The 17,767-nt window shown below is 35.0% G+C and overlaps 1 protein-coding gene across 1 annotated transcript; it reads left to right on the top strand.

Annotated features, from left to right (window-relative positions):
- The first annotated feature begins 15,878 nt into the window (after nucleotides 1-15,878).
- On the top strand, nucleotides 15,879-17,755 carry LOC109008681 (transcription factor MYB1R1-like). The gene is made up of 3 exons (XM_018988866.2): nucleotides 15,879-16,476; nucleotides 16,630-16,838; nucleotides 16,960-17,755. The coding sequence occupies exons 1-3, from the start codon at nucleotides 16,227-16,229 to the stop codon at nucleotides 17,392-17,394; spliced, it is 894 nt and encodes a 297-aa protein (XP_018844411.1). The 5' UTR covers nucleotides 15,879-16,226; the 3' UTR covers nucleotides 17,395-17,755.
- Nucleotides 17,756-17,767: the final 12 nt, after the last annotated feature.

The raw sequence follows: 17,767 nt of genomic DNA, 5'->3' as shown, positions 1-17,767 counted from the left end.
TTTCAATTCATTGTTGAAATTAAATTATGAGAAATGATTTTTATAAGCGTCAATAGAAAAGTTCTTTATAAGTCCATTGTAAAAAAGTAGACCACAACATAAAAATGTTAAAAAAAAAAAATACTTTTTGAGTGGGATTTACATTTTTACAAAATGCATGTATGAGATGATAAAACAGAGGATTCATTACCTATTATTCCTGTTGGAATCATGTATGAAGATTCGGGAGTTTCAGTAAATACACATTTGAAGATCAAGTCTACAGATCAATCAAATCCTTGTAAATAATTTTAGTGTGATAGCAGCCTTAAGTTTAGCAATCCTTGTAAATATTTCTAGCATGATAACAGCCTTGAGTTTAGCCTTTCATCTTGTAATTATCCTTTTGTAGAAGATAGAAAGTTATATAAATATATATGATCACACACTGTTTTGAGTGTGGTGAGATTTCTTCATCTGTTCTAATTTACCAAAATTATTTTTGGTATCAGAGGAATACAATGTCTTCCGCTTCGCTAAATGTTAGTAATTTTGTTACTCTCAAGCTCAAGCCTGAGAATTACCCACTCTGGCGTGAGCAAGTCCTTACACTTGCTGAAAGCCAAGAGCTCATAGACTTTTTCACAGGAGAAAGCCAATCTCCAGTTGTTATACTTCCAACAATCGATGGAACTCATATTGCTTTCAATCCAGAATACAAAAAATGGAAAACGGCAGATCATTTACTGCGAGGATGGATCATTGGCACCTTAGTAGAAAAAGCTTTTGGTCATGTCATTGGTTTTGATACCTCAGCACAAGTTTGGGCAGCTCTCAAGGAAACCTATGCCCAGTCCTCTTAAGAACGACAATTTCATCTCAATCAACAACTCACATACATGAAGAAAACTCATGAAGTTTCTCTCATTGACTACCTTCGAAAGTTTAAGGAGGTATGTGATAGTCTTGCTGCTATTGGACACACGGTTAATGACAAAAACAAAGTTTTTTCATTGCTTACAGGACTTGGCGCACGGTATGAATCTTTCACTACCTTAATGCTCAATCCACCAATGTCCTCTTACAATGAAGTAGTTCCCCTACTTCAAAGTTATGAGACTCGTCTAAACCTTCATACACCAGATTCCTTTCAGTATACTGCTTTCTATGCAGAGAAAAATGTTGGAAAACCTACCAACAAGACTTTCAAGCCATCAAATCATTTTTCCTCCAAAGGCCGAGGCTTTGCTCCCTCTAATAATCAAAACAAAAACTTCAAACAAGGATCCTCTTCAGCAAATTTTTCCCGTGAAAGCAATCATGATCTGACATGCCAGATATGTGGCAAGAAAGGACATCCTGCAATTCGTTGTTGGCTCGTTTTAATCACTCAGTGCAACCAGATAATTTACCTCAAGCCTTCACTGCTCTTCAACTCGATCTTGAGGCACACCATGAGGAATGGACTTGGGATACTGGTGCATCTACACATATGACCTCTCATGGAGGTAACCTACATAATCTTCGATCTTATAATGGTCATGATCATGTTATGCTAGGTAATGGTAAATTTTTGAAAGTAACGCATATTGGTGATGCCGTTATTGGTTCTGGTCCTTCTGTTATTATCTTACGAGATGTTCTTCTAGTTCCTGAATTAGAAAGAAGCTTATTGTCTGTAGGACAACTTACCTCTGATTATCCAGTGACTTGTGAATTTTCTAATCAAGATTTTGTGATTCAAGACCAATTGACACAATAGGTATTGATGAGGGGAATAAAGAGGGGTAACTTGTATTCCATCCATGCTCATCCAGTGGCTCTCTTCTCCACAAGGTTTCAGACAATATCAGAAGATATCTGGCACCAACGCCTTGGACATCCCCAGGCTACTGCAGTAGCACATCTTCGCAAGACAGATTTAATCAAGGCTAGTAGCAATAAAGACACCATCATATGTGAAAATTATCAATTAGGAAAACTTTCTAAGTTGCCATTTATTTTGTATGACTCTAAGACTTATGCACCTTTTGAAAAAATTCATATTGATTTATGGGGTCCAACCCCAGTTATCTCCATGCATCAGTTTCGGTTTTATGCAGCACTAGTGGATGATTTTACTAAGTTTGTGTGGTTAATTCCATTAAAACACAAGTTTGATTTCTTTGACCAATTTATTCTATTTGAGAAATTCGTCAAATGACAATTTAATGGTTTCTTTAAAATAATTCAAACTGATGGAGGAGGAGAGTTTGTCAACCAACGTTTTCAAAGGCATTTAAAAGAGTCTGGGATTGTTCATTAGCTTTCATGTCCTTACACACCCAAGCAAAATGGGATGGTCGAAAGGAGACATCATGTGATCCGAGAATTAGGCATTACCATGCTAATTCATGCAAATATTTCTAAACTGTTTTGGGTTGAAGCATTCACAACAACAGTTTTCCTTATTAATCGTATTCCCACAGCCACACTTAAATGTGACTCACCTTTCCATCCATTATATGGAAAACATCCAGACTACTCCTCGTTACGAATCTTTGGTTCATGGTGCTACCCTTACTTATGAGACTCTGAGAAATAAATTTGATAACAAGTCTTTATCTTGTGTGTTTATGGGTTACAGTGACAGGCACAAAGGATATTGATGCTTCTCACCCTCAACAAACAGATTTTATATATCACGACATGTGGTATTTAATGAAGCGCTTTTGCCTTACAAAAAATCCAGTAATACACCTATCTCATCCATTGAATCTCAAACCACTACTTTTCGTGAATTTGATTCTTGGACCACTCTTTCTCAAGATAAGTCATCTGCCAGTTTTATACACTCAGACAACGATGATAATCCTCTCACTCTAAATGTACCATTGAAAAATTTAATTACTATGACTGAGCTTACCTGCCATGAGGATAGTGTGCCACTATCTGCATCGAATTTAAGTGAAAATCCCAATGTCAATGATCTCTTGGTTTCACAGGCTCCCTCTATTGCTTATTCCTCCTCTATTGAGTCATCTATTGAGCCTTGTGTTGAGCAAATCTTGAGTCCTGCTGCAGTTGATAATGCTACATCTACTGGAACAATTTTAGCAGGTCAATCTAATTTTGAAATGGCTATTCATCCCATGGTCACACGCAGTTAGGTAGGAGTTCGAAAACCAAATCCAAAATATGCTCTTTTACATGATTTTGATTCTATACCAAAAGAACCACGATCTGTTAAAACTGCTTTATCTCATTCTGGTTGGAGAAAAGCCATGCAAGATGAACTCGATGCCTTAAACCAACAAAACACATGGACTCTAGTTCCTCATACACCAGTAACAAATGTTGTTGGATCTCGATGGGTGTACAAAGTAAAGCTCAAAGCTAATGGCACAGTAGAACGGCTCAAAGAGCGGCTTGTTGCTAAAGGGTATCATCAATTACCTGGAATTGATTTCATAGAAACTTACTCACCTGTTGTCAAACCAGGTACAATTTGGCTAGCACTCTCACTTGCCACAGTTAAAGGATGGGATGTTCGACAACTTGATGTTAAGAATGTATTTTTACATGGCTCTCTTACTGAAAAAATATTCATGGAACAACCACCAGGATTTCAAGATCCTACCTCTCTTGATTCTGTTTGTCACTTAACCAAAGCCATTTATGGCCTCAAACAAGCCCCAAGGGCTTGGTTTGACAGATTTTGTTATCATATTTTACAATCTGGTTTTCAGTGCAGCTCAACAGATCCTAGTTTGTTTGTTCACCATTCGGACCAATGAACATTGACACTACTTCTTTATGTAGATGACATAATACTCACAGATTCCTCTTCAACTCTTATTCAGGAATTCATCAACAATCTCCATAGTGAATTTGCCATGAAAGACCTCGGATCACTACATTATATTTTAGGAATCCAAGTATGCTCAATATCAAGTGGCTTGTTTCTTCAACAAACATGATATGCAGTAAATATCTTGGAGCGCAATAGCATGCATGAATGAAAACCTATCAAGACTCCCATGTGTACCAAGACAACACCTGATCCTAATTCACCATTGCATCCTGATCCTCATTCATATAGATCTCTCGTAGGTGCTCTACAATACTTGACCTTGAGACGTCCTGATCTCTCATATTGTGTCAACTTTGTGTCTCAGTTCATGCATGCACCTACTGAATATCGCTTTGGTTTAGCGCGAAGGATACTACGTTATGTCAAAGGTACTGTCAAGCTTGGTCTTCACATTCAAGCCTCTAGTTCTCTCGATCTTTATGGGTTCTCGGATGTTGATTGGGCTGGATGCCACCTTACACAAAGATCAACGACTGGTTATTGCACTTACTTAGGGAGTAATATTATTTAATGGTGTGAAAAAAAAACCAACAGTTTCTTGATCCAGTTCCGAAGCTGAATATCGTGCACTTGCTCAAGTTGCTGCTGAAATCACTTGGCTAACATCCATTCTACGTGACCTTCATGTCCCTTTGCCTCAAGCTCCTACATTATTCTGTGATAACATCAGCTCTCTATTCATGACAGTAAACCCAATTTTTCATGCACGGAGTAAACGCATTAAAGTTGATTATCACTACATCCGAGAGTGTGTCTCTCTTGGTTTGCTTGTTACAAAACATGTCTCCACTCAATTTCAGATTGCAAATATCTTCACAAAGCCACAATTGCATCCTGCCTTAGAATCTTTGCGTGACAAATTGTGCATCTCCACTATGCTCAATTTGTGGGGGGATGATCAAACAGATGATTCATTGCCTATTATTCCTGCTGGAATCATGGATGAAGATTCAGAAGTTTCAGTAGATACACATCCGAAGATCAAGTCTACAGATCAATCAAATCCTTGTAAATAATTCTAGCATGATAGCAGCCTTAAGTTTAGCAATCCTTGCAAATATTTCTAGCATGATAATAGCCTTGAGTTTAGCCTTTCATCTTGTAATTATCCTTTTGTAAAAAGATAGAAAGTTGTATAAATATATATGATCACACACTGTTTTGAGTGTAGTGAGATTTCTTCATCTGTTCTAATTTATCAAAATTCTTTTCGAGACTTGTCTATTTGAAACTTGTACCTAGCATTACTCTTAAATTATGTAAATGTAAATAATAATATTAAATATTCTTACAAAGTTTGTTATTCATAACCTTCATGTTTTATAAGAACCATGTACATAAAGGTTGGACCATGATTGTTGGCCATTGAAGCCGATGGCTGGTTCATGGCTGTGGTCCATGGCTGGTTCAACCTGTTAGACTAAAAACGATTCTATAATGTAGAATAACACTTTAGAAACAAGAATCGATAAGTTTTAATGCCAAAAATAATACCTTCAGCCATTGATGCTATTCACTGATTTGCTGTGTTTCTCACTGTGTTTGGCACTTCCAAACTCTTCTCCACTCTATTTAGATGGTGTAAAACTGAAGTGAATTGAGTGAGTGAGTTTGGGGACCAAACACTGTATTTATAACCGAAACCTCCATCAAGCTTCGGTGTTACGTGTCCCACGTGATCCTATTTTCATGGGATCAGTTATGAATGTGATGAATAAGAGTGGTGGACCACTTCAAGGACTCTTAAGCGATAGAATCGTTCTCACGAATGGTTCCGTGAGAAACGGTCAACATTCTCCCACTTGGTCCACACTTCTAATCTAAGATTTCATCTTAAACCCATCGATAATATGTATTTAAGTAATAAATATATGAATCATGGCGATAGGTCCTCTAATGACAAGTATTACCTTCCATGTATTACTATGTATTTATTCTTTAAACATTATAATTTATGTGGGAACAATTTCTTAATAAATAAACCCTATGTTTATTTTTGGTCCAACACAGATGAATTTTTCTTAAAAATTAAATTAAGGTGCACATCAATATGAGAAAAAATATCAAAATATATAAGAATTTCATTAAAATAACATTGTTCATATGATGAAAAATTTACATAATAGAACCAAGTCTCATGTTCACTACATGATCATTGAATTTCAACGGTGGCATGCCCTTAGTCAAAGGATTAACGATCATTAGTTTAGTACTTACGTGCTCAATGATCACTTTATTTTCTTTAACACGTTCCCTTATGACTAAATATTTAATGTCGATGTGTTTACTCTGACTCCTACTTTTATTGTTCTTAGCTATAAAAACAGAAGCCGAATTGTCGCAATACATTCTCAATGGTTTAGAAATCGAATCCATAATTCTAAACCTAGAAATGAAACTCTTAAGCCATACACCATGTGAAGTAGCTTCAAAACAAGAGACGAACTCGGCTTCCATAGTGGAAGTGGCAGTCAAAGTCTGTTTGGCACTTCTCCATGATATAGCTACACCGGCCATAAAAAATATGTATCCTGATGTTGATTTGCGTGAATCAATACAGCCAGCAAAGTCAGAATTTGAGTAGCCAATTACTTCCAGATTATCCGTTCGTCTATACATAATCATGTATTCTTTAGTTTCTTGAAGGTACCTCATTAGTTTCTTTGCAGCTCTCCAGTGTTCATAACAAATGCAATGTTAGGTCTTGTACAAGCCTGAGCATACATTAGGTTTCCGACAGCAGAAGCATATGGAATGTTATTCATTTGTTCCATTTCAAGGTCGTTCCTTGGACATTGGTTCAAATTGAACCTATCACCCTTCACAATGGGAGCTACACTTGATGAACAATCATTCATCCAGAATTTCTCTAAAACTTTATTAATATAGTTTTCCTGAGACAGACCCAAGATATCTCGAAATCTGTCTCTATGGATCTTAATGCCAATGACATAAGATGCCTCACCCATATCCTTCATATCAAAATTTTTAGAGAGGAATTATTTCACCTCATGCAGAAAATCCTTATCATTGGTTGCTAGCAAAATGTCATCCACATATAAAATAAGAAAACAGATTTTACTCTCACTGAACTTCTGGTATATACATTACTCCATAACGTTTTCTACAAAACCGAATAAAGAAATTACATTATGGAATTTCAAATACTATTGGCGGGATGCTTGTTTTAAATCGTATATGGATTTCTTGAGCTTGCAAACCAATTGCTCACCATCATTAGAGGGGAATCCTTCAGGCTGTTTCATGTAAACCTCTCTAGATCTCCATTGAGAAATGTTGTTTTCACATCTATTTGTTGCAACTCTAAGTCAAAATGGGCTACTAATACCAAAATAACACTCAATGAATATTTCTAAAATACGGGTGAGAAAGTCTCCGTGTAATCGATTTCTTCTTTCTGAGTGAATCCTTTAGCAACGAGTCTTGCCGTATATCTCTCAATGTTGCCTAAGGAGTATTTCTTAGTTTTAAAGACCTATTTACATCTAATGGCTTTTACACCATCAGGCAACTCAACAAGATCTCAAACTTTGTTACTCTTCATAAAATTCATCTTTTCCTTCATGACATTGTACCATAATTCTGATTCTTTGCAACTCATGGCTTGTGAAAAGAACTTGAGATCATTTTTGGCTCCAATGTTATAGTCAAATTCTTGCAAATATACAACATAATCACTAGGAATTGCTGATCTCCTTGCTCTAATAGATCTTCTTAATGTTGCACCATCATCTTCCTGAGAAGTATGTGGTTCAACTTGTTGTTCAAGAGTTGTTGACAACTCTTGAACTACCTGATCTACTGGAATGTCGTCAGCAGCTTGTGGAATGTCAATGATTGGTTGTTCAACACCGGTTTGTATTTGAGGGGTGTTGTAAACAATAATCAATCTATCACTTATGGTGGAAGGTTGAGATTCTGAATGATCATTCTCAGAAACTATGTTTCTGGTTTGATCGCTCTCACTGATCAAGTCATTTTTAATAAATTTTGCATTTCTTGATTCCACAATCCTAGTACTGTGAGATCGACAATAAAATCTATAACCCTTAGACCTCTCAGCATATCCAATGAAATACCCACTAATGGTCATTGGGTCTAGTTTCTTCTCTTGTAGATTATAAATTCTCACCTCAAACGGGCATCTCCAAACGCGCATATGTCGCAAACTCGGTTTCTAATATTTTCATAATTCAAATGGCGTTTTAGGAATAGCCTTGGTTAGAACTCGGTTTAATATATACATTGTAGTCTTAAATGTTTCAGCCCACAATGATTTAGGAAGATTGGAGCTGCTAAGCATACTCCGTACCATGTCCAATAATGTTCGGTTTCTTCTTTCTGCTACACCATTCTGATCCGGTGAACCAGGCATGGTGTATTGGGCAACAATCCCATGTTCTTGAAGAAACTTTACAAATGGCCCAGGTGCTTGTCCATTCTCTGTGTATCTACCATAATATTCTCCACCCCTATCTGATCTCACGATTTTATTTTCTTACCGCATTGTTTCTCTACTTCAGCCTTAAAGATTTTAAATGCATCTAATGCTTCGTTCTTGTTATGAAGCATGTAGAGATACATGTATCGTGAGTAATCATCTATAAAAGAGACGAAGTATTTCTGACCATGTGAGTCCATGTCTGGACTACATATATCAGTATGTATGATCTCTAATATGTCTGAACTCCTATTGGTACCTTTATTTGACTTGTTAGTCTGCTTTCTTTTTATGCAGTCCACACAAATATCAAAATCAGTAAAATCAAGAGTATTAAGTACCCATTCATTTACTAATCTTTTAATTCTATCTATGGAGATATGACCTAATCTGCGATGCCATAATGTAGAGGAATTCTTATTAATAACACATCTTTTAGTGCCAGTGTGAACATGCATTGAATCATAAGTAGTATTATTTTGTAAATTAATGCAGTAAAAACCATCAGACAAAGTATCATTCCCAACACAATCAGATTTATAAAATAAACTGAATGATGAATTTGAAAAATTAAAGGAATATTCAAAAGGTACTAGTCTTGAAACTGAAATCAAGTTTTTAGAGAAACTTGGAACATAAAAAGTCTTTTCCAACTTTAAAACAAAACCACTAGATAAAATTAAATAGCAAGTTCCTACAGCTTCCACATGCGAGCCCATCTTATTTCCTGATAAGATGTTTCGCTCACTTCCCACTGGCTTTCTTAGGTTTTGCAAACCCTGCAAGGAATTTGAAATGTGGATTGTTGATCCAGAATCAATCCACAATGTGTTAATATTGACATTAACTATATTAGATTCATAACAAACAAGTGAGGTTGTATTACCTTTGTCTGCAAGTCATTTCTGAAATTTGGCACATTCTTTCTTCATGTGTCCTTTCTTTTTACAGAAGAAACACCTGGAATCTTTCTTAATACCACATTGAGAAGGTATTTTGCCTTTCCCTTTCAGTTTGGCTTGAGATTTGCTCTTTCGATGCGTTGCCAGTATTGCACTTTCACCCTGTTCCATCATCAGTTTCCCTTCCTCTTGAACACACATGGTCATGAGTTCATTAATTGACCATTTATCTTTATGTGTGTTGTATGAGATTTTGAATAGTCCATATTGATGCGGGAGAGTGTTCAGGATGTAGTGCACCAGGAAGGATTCTGACATTTCAACATCGAGCTTCTTTAATTGAGCTACATTGTCCCTCATTTGTATGATGTGCTCACGCACACCTTTCATACTGGTGAGCCTTAGGAATGAGAACTTCATGATTATGGTACTTGCTAGTACCTTGTCTGAAGTGATAAATTGTTCATCAATGACCTTTAGCAAGTTTCAGATATTTTTATGCTGATCGACAGAACCACGAATACTAACAGAAATTCTAGCCCTAATGAACATCATGCTGAGGCGATTAAATCGCTCCCATCGCTCATAAAGTGCGATGACTGCTGCATTGCTGGTATCAATGAGTGCTGGTGGTTCGTCTTTCCTAATAACATAGTCTATGTCCATCCACCCTAAATGAAGAAGAATTCTCTCCTTCCAGACTTTATAGTTATCTCCCTTAAGTTCATGGATATCATAAAGAATATCAGAGAAATTTGCAGGTTGTGCAAGTGCATATAGATTACATGCTTACGTTAAAATTGAGGCCTAAATAAATATTCATGTTTTACCAATGTAAATCATGCTTAAAAAATTGAATCTAATGATATAAAATTGCCTGTGGGCAAAATTTTTAATTCAAGTAGATTCAATTAATCTTTATGATAGAATTTTATCAAATTATTAACTTAATTCATAATTCTAAAGGGTATATTATGATTTGATGTATATTCTATCTACTTTTATGATAAAACTATCAAATTATTTACTAAATTCATAATTCCTGTGGGTAATTTATGAATAATTTGATATTTTATCCTAATTAACAATATAAATATAATAAAAATTCCTAAGGGATAAAATTTATTATATTAAGTATAATTAATTACAATTAACGCTGATATTCTTTATGTGATCCTAATCAATCATAATAATTTTACTTAATTAAAGACGCTGTGACTGTTCTCTAATTAACATAAAATTATATGGATCACTAGACATTTAAATTACAAAAGATTAGCTTATTATTATGAATTACATAATTTTAACTAATACTAACATGTTATTATTATGCACAAACTATTCATAATATAAGCATAAAAATTGCATAATCAAAACTATAATATTATGCATAACTTTTAATTTCATGCTTTAAACTATATACTTATCCAAAAATTGCATGTATTAATATAAAGCAAAATTAATCAATTCATGCAAACTAAATACGAGTATAATAAACAAATTTATACTACAATTATCCAAATTGCATATAATTAAAATAAAGGCAAAATTATAAGCACAAAGGGCATGGGCCTAAAAATCCACTTTACAAACCATCTATAAAAGTGGAGAAAAGAAAAAAAAATTATTTATTTATTTATTTTAAACTGACCCATATAAACGACGTGTAGTTTTCCTTATTGTTTAAAAGAAAAACAGGCCACGTAAACGATATGTTGTTTTTATTAAACTGATAAACGACGTGTCGTTCTTCTCTACGGAATGATTGTGACACAACTAAACGACATGTCGTTTTACCGAAATTGAAAACGACGTGTCGTTTATTTTGCTATACTGAATGAATGCTGGCCCAACTAAACGACATGTCGTTTTTCACAAAACTGAAAACTACATGTCATTTATCTTCATACTGGATAAATGACTTCTTAACTAAACGACATGTCGTTTTCATCAAATTGAAAACGACGGGTCGTTTATCATTATACTGGATACAGATTTTTGGACTAAACGACATGTCATTTTCATTAAATTGAAAATGACGTGTCGTTTATCATTATTGAATGAATGACTTCTCTACTAAACGACATGTCGTTTTCAATAAGGCTGAAAATGACATGTCGTTTTGGTCGTCTTCAACCTCCAGACAGTTCGCAGGTTTGAATTTTTGAGACCATTTTCAAGTCAAATGTCACGTTTTTAATCACATAAAGTTTAGAAAAACTATTTCTTTATGATTTCTAAACTTCTTTCAAATAAAAAAGGTCCAAAAATGAAAACTCAAAAATTTTTCAAAATGAAAACTCAAAAATTTTTCAAAGTTTCGGCCAAAAACAGAGATGAACAGAGTGATGATTTTAAACACCAAGGTAGAGATAAACGGTGCTCTGATACTGATTGTTAGACTAAAAACGGTTCTATAATGCGGAATAACACTTTAGAAAAAAGAATCGATATGTTTTAATGCCAAGAATAATATCTACAGTCATTGATGCTATTCACTGATTTGTTGTGTTTCTCACTATGTTTGGCACTTCTAAACTCTTCTCCACTCTATTTAGATGGTGTAAGACTGAAGTGAATTGAGTGAGTGAGTCTGGGGACCAAACACTGTATTTATAGCCAAAGCCTCTATCAAGTTTCGGTGTTACGTGTCCACGTGATCTTATTTTTATGGGATCAGTTATGAACGTGATGAATAAGAGTGGTGGATCACTTCAAAGACTTTTAAGCGATAGACTCGTTCTCACGAACGGCTCTGTGAGAAACGGTCAAGACCTCCATGATTATGTGCAATATGCTATCCTTTTGTAATTTTTTGTTCACGAATTTTTAGGTCCATCATTAATATCTTGCAAGTAATGTCTAGTTAGATTCTCACATGCATCAGACTTTTACTTCATTCAAAAATATCCAAACAGGGCAAGAATCTAAATTCTATGAGGTTGATTTGTTTTTAGAAAGTATCTACGAGGTAGAATTCGATAAATCTCAGTTTCCTTTTTTAGATTTTTTTTATACCATACTAAGATTCAACTATTTTGCACTTAAATGCTTATTACTTCTACAACAATTAGTCGATCTGAATTAGTAAGCGATCAAATACTAATTAGAAAAAAAAATCTATCATTAAATTTGGAATCAATAATTGAGATTTTTTTAAATTCCCCTTCCAAGAACGAGAAATGTTTAAATTATATAAAAATCTCATAAAAACAAACTCACAAATTAATGTAGTTTTATATGGTATGTTGAATTACAAAATTATTTTTATTGTAAAATAGATATAATATATCATATAAAATCATGTCAGTTTGTAGATTTACTTACAAAATTTTAACCCACATTTGCTCAGATAATGATTCTAATTAGGTGCAAATCACACGTAATTGGAAACCCTCCACTGGTTAGCAATGCTCCAAAAGGAAGGATATATTCGGCCACCATAATATTTTTCTATGGATTCATGCACAAAATTTTAAAGGGTTCACATCACTCTCATGCATGCACAATGAGTTGGAGAACATATTATTAATATTGACTTTGCAATTTGCATGCAAAGTGGATGGACCAATATTTTAAGAATCGATCGCGAAACAGTATCTCTTCCGAAGAGTCGACATCACTCAGTCCCTTAAGCTAAATATGTGTGCTACTGTATGGAATGTTAAATTAAACGTGGCCATGCAAAACAAAAGCAAGAAAAAAAAGGACGGTCCTGATCGCTTGACTGGTCCAGATCGTCATGAAGATTTTCTGATGGGTTGGTAACAGCCGTCCACTTGGGGGTGGCTTTGATTTGAGGGGATATATATAATATCATGTCTTCAATCAGTCTGGTTCAGAAATGGCAAGACAAAATGCATCCCATCAAAAGATTATTGTAACTTTCAGTGAGATTGCCACATGGACTTGTTGATTGGATGCCTATCGATTTCATTAATTTCTTGGATAAAAGCATCATCCCCACTTAACCCTTTTTTACTCAGTGGATATGAGACGCATCTTATCTTTTTCTTTTGTAATACTAATAATCAAATCACTTGAATATTTAATACTACTTTAGTCTGATTTGTATTATTGTTTTTTTTTTTTATTTGTTTCGTCCCCAAATTATGATTATTTCTCAAAAATTATTAGTTTTTGACAATTTTGATGATCATTTAGTACTATAAACAAACGTGGAATTGTATAAGGAAATTGCTATATGAGGTCAGATCCGACCATAGAAGTTGCTGAGTTGTTGATTTTGTTTTAATTTGCTGTACGTTTGATCATGTTATGATTTTGGATGAACACGCACGCATGCAATCTGTCATCATTTTTGTATTTTATCTTATGACATTAATGAATGCAAGGTTTAAACAGATTAGACATGCTTTGTTTTTTACTTTTCAAAATTTTTAGATTTGAGAGTCAACCTATTAGATGGTTAGGATAAGAGAAATTATGTTTTTAGTATTGTCGTTATTCAGAGAATAATCAGAATCGCAGTGAAGAAGAAATTTTAGAACTTTGAAATTGGCATCTCTTATCAATCATTGATCCAATAACTAAATAAATAATATTTACAATTTAAAAATATGTAAATTCACATACTTTAATAAAAAATTAAGGTCTCGTTTGGATAAAAAAATAGTTTTATCTTATTTTATCTCATTATTATAATTTTTTTAAATTCTCACATAAAATATAAAAAATAATTTAATTTTTTTAAATTTTAAAATAATAATATTATTAAAATATAATATTTTATTCAACTTTTAACTTTTATTTAAAATATTTTATCTCATATCATCTTATTATTTTAACTTTTAACTTTTATTTAAAATATTTTATCTCATATCATCTTATTATTTAAATGAGATTTAAAATCTGTGACTCAGTACAAGATTAAATTTATTTTTTTAAAGATAAATTTCACATTTTTTTTTAAAATTAATGCACGAAATTTGCATCACCATCTGGTCCTCCAATCTTATCATAATAATAATAATTATTATTATTATACTATTAATTATAAATTATATCACGATGGCATCATCCTATCTTGGAGTTGAAGGAATTAATTTTTTAACTTTAGAGAGTAGGAGGAGTTATTGTTTGCCGTCAAAGATGCTTGAGGTAGAAGTGGCCGACGTTAAGTATTAAATTAAAAAAAATGGGATAAAAAAACATAAAAAGAAGGAGAAGATAGAGTGATGTTGATTTGGATTTAGAGGGGCTGAAAGATGATTGGGTGGAGAAGAGTGTGCAGCCATGGAACATTGGCCGCCACACAACATCGTGTGTTTCAAAGTGGCTTGACGACGTACGTACAGATTCGGGAGGAGCATGTGACAAGACCGATCCACAACAAAAACACCGTAGACAAATTGGACAGATCAATGGCATCGATGGCGGCAGAGCAAGTGACAAACACGTGCTTCACATCGAACAAATACAATCTCACCCCCAACTTTCAACCCCGGTGTATAACAGCCTTATTATATGCAGACAAGCACTCTGTTACTCCTACGCGGCTCAATGTTATTGGGCCTTCCGGATTTTATGTCTAGAGCTGTTAAAAAAAATCAATTTGTATGTTAAATAAATTTTATTTGATAATAAATCATATATCAAGATATTTCAACTTTTCTTTGATAAAACTTGTCAGTACTCAGTAGTCTAAGGTACTGTTTATATTCAAAAAATGTTTTTTATAATTATAATTTTTTTTAAAATTTTATATTAAATATAATAAATAATTTAAATTTTTAAATTTTAATTCAATTTTTTTAAATCTTAAAATAATAATAATATTAAAAAATAATATTTTAATAATATTTTTTAATTTTTATATTTTATTTAAAATTATCTAATCTTATCTCTAAATTTAAACGATGCTAAACATTTTTAATTAATTAATATTAAAAACAAATATTGTAACTTTATATAATTATAAGAAGACCAATAACAAGTGATGAATTTACACTTGGCATATTTTTACGGATATTCGTTGAAAGGCAGCGAAAAAGAAAGAGAGTAAAGAGGCAATCAGATTCAAGTCATAAAAAAAAAAAGAAAAAAAAGAAAGGAAAGCAAAAGGCATCCACCCATTATCCCACCACTCACGGCCACATACAAAGGTTGAGGAAAAGCGATGTGTGTTTAGTGTTAGTGACAAGTGTAGGTGATGGGTGGGCTCCACCAGGTTTACCATCGTCCACAACCATACACCCCACGGATGAACGCAGAGACAACCAAATCTTCCCCAAACAGACAGCGAATATGCTCATCTGACGGTGCACAGAGGCTTCCCTTCTCCACCATCCTACATTTATTTATTTATTTATTTCTCTTATACTCCATTTTTTTAATATCAAATCTAGGTACCATATTTGCCAACCAGTTTCCATATAAATGCAGACAGTTTCAACGTCGAGATAACTTAAAAAAATTAACACATCTCAATCCCAACTATATAGACCTCATGATCTCTTGTTGTATACCACCATTGGTCATTGGATTTTGGAGGACTATGCACGTGATTCAAACCTGGACCACCCAATTACAAAGTTGGTGGAAGCCTGCGAGTAAGTAAGTACCTCTGAAATACAAATTAATATCTGGGAAGGAAAGAAATTATATATGTTATTGTATATATATATATATATATTATGTTGTTGGACGGTAGAGATAGTAATGACTAACATGATCATGGGATATTACTAAAACATTTCTTCTTGTTTACACCGAGGAGGTGTGACAAAAATTGGACGGTCCTGGTTCATGATCTGGAAAGTTGCCCTAGGTATATGTAAATATATATATACAATGCTATCTTCTCTCCAGCCAGACCCAGAGCCAATCTAATATATATTTCCTTCTAAACCCAAAAAGTCCGTGCCCAAAGAAACACCCAATTAGCAAGAGCAAGCGCCTTCTGTATACTGCTATATCTATCTACCAAAGCCAGCCAGCTCTCTACCTTCCAAATACTGCTCTTTGCTGGAATATTGAAGCCGATCTTCGACGAGTGAATAGGAGGAAGATGTCTCGCACATGCTCGCAGTGTGGGAACAACGGCCACAACTCGCGCACCTGCACGGACTCCGGCGGGGGAGAGAACGGAATCATGCTGTTTGGCGTGCGGGTCACTGAGGGAAACTCGTTCAGAAAGAGTGCCAGCATGAACAATCTCTCGCAGTACGATCAGCAGCCTCAAGATTCCAACGCTGAGGCCGGCTATGCCTCAGACGACGTTGTTCACCCATCCGGTCGAGGCCGCGAGCGCAAGAGAGGCACGTTTCCTATCTTTGACCTGGCTTATATGTTACACATGATTCGGTGGCCACCATCGGTGGATATAGCATCATCCTAAATACTTTTCTTTTTCGGTTTTTGGGTTTTATTTCTGATTATTTTTGGATTGGTTTCTGTATCTGTGTGTGTAGGAGTGCCATGGACTGAGGAGGAGCATAGACTTTTCCTGCTGGGATTGCAAAAGGTAGGAAAAGGAGATTGGAGAGGGATTTCAAGAAACTTCGTAAAAACACGAACTCCAACACAGGTGGCGAGCCACGCTCAGAAGTACTTTCTCCGCCGCACCAACCAGAATCGGAGACGCCGGAGATCTAGTCTCTTTGACATCACTGCTGATACGGTAATGATATATCCCGATAAAGAAGTTATATTTATACTTGGAATATTAGGACAACCCAAATAATAAATCTCAACCAATATTTACTTCCCAATTTCCCCTTTTGTTTGGTTTTATGCGACAGTTTTTGGGTTCCTCCATGGACGAAGATCAAGTGCACCAAGAAACTGCGCCGCTGCCCAAGCCACAGCTACATCTAAGCCATAATCATGGTGGGTTTCCGTTGTCAAGTTTTCCCGTAGCGCTCGCTCCGGCTGTGGTACCAGTACCACTTGCTGTTGAAAACCCGCTGGAAAAACTCTCGTTAGGACCCAACAATCACGTGAGGATGTCAAGCAAGCCCATCAGGCCGATACCTATGCTACCAGTCCCTCCATCTTCAAAAATGGCCGATCTTAATCTGAATCAGAAAACGCAAGCGGACCCATCGCCTTTGTCACTGAAGCTCTCTATAGCATCGTCGGGTGAGCAGTCACCACCGGCAACACACTCGTCAGCTTTTCAGGCTATTCCCGGCAACTTCAGCAGCAGTGGAGATAGCATTATCAGTGTTGCGTAAAGAATATATGCTAAAGACCATGCTGTAAAGGCTGCAGACCAAAGTTGGGATTAGTTATGATAAAATTTAATTCAATTAGGCTGGAAAAAAAAAAGAATCAGGTTATTAGGATAGTAGGTGATTAGTTTCTTGTCTGTACAGATTTAGAGAAAATCTAGCTAGGGGAAATAGGATGTCGTGTTCAGTGTGGTGGATTCTTGTTTGAATTTGTCTGGTTGCTTTTGGAGTGAAATGATAAGGGCATCAGATACCTTCCCTGTTATCTGGTCTGCTCTGGTTTGTTGGAGCTTCAACTAGGAAAAGTATCTGAAAGTTGAATATTCTCTTTATCTGATAATCCTATCTTTCTTCTTTGTTGCTTTTTGGTGCATGC

This window comes from Juglans regia, chromosome 13 (genome assembly GCF_001411555.2).
Source record: "Juglans regia cultivar Chandler chromosome 13, Walnut 2.0, whole genome shotgun sequence".
NCBI lineage: Eukaryota > Viridiplantae > Streptophyta > Magnoliopsida > Fagales > Juglandaceae > Juglans > Juglans regia.
Note: the sequence above shows the minus strand (reverse complement) of the source record. Positions and strands in the feature narration are given on the sequence as shown.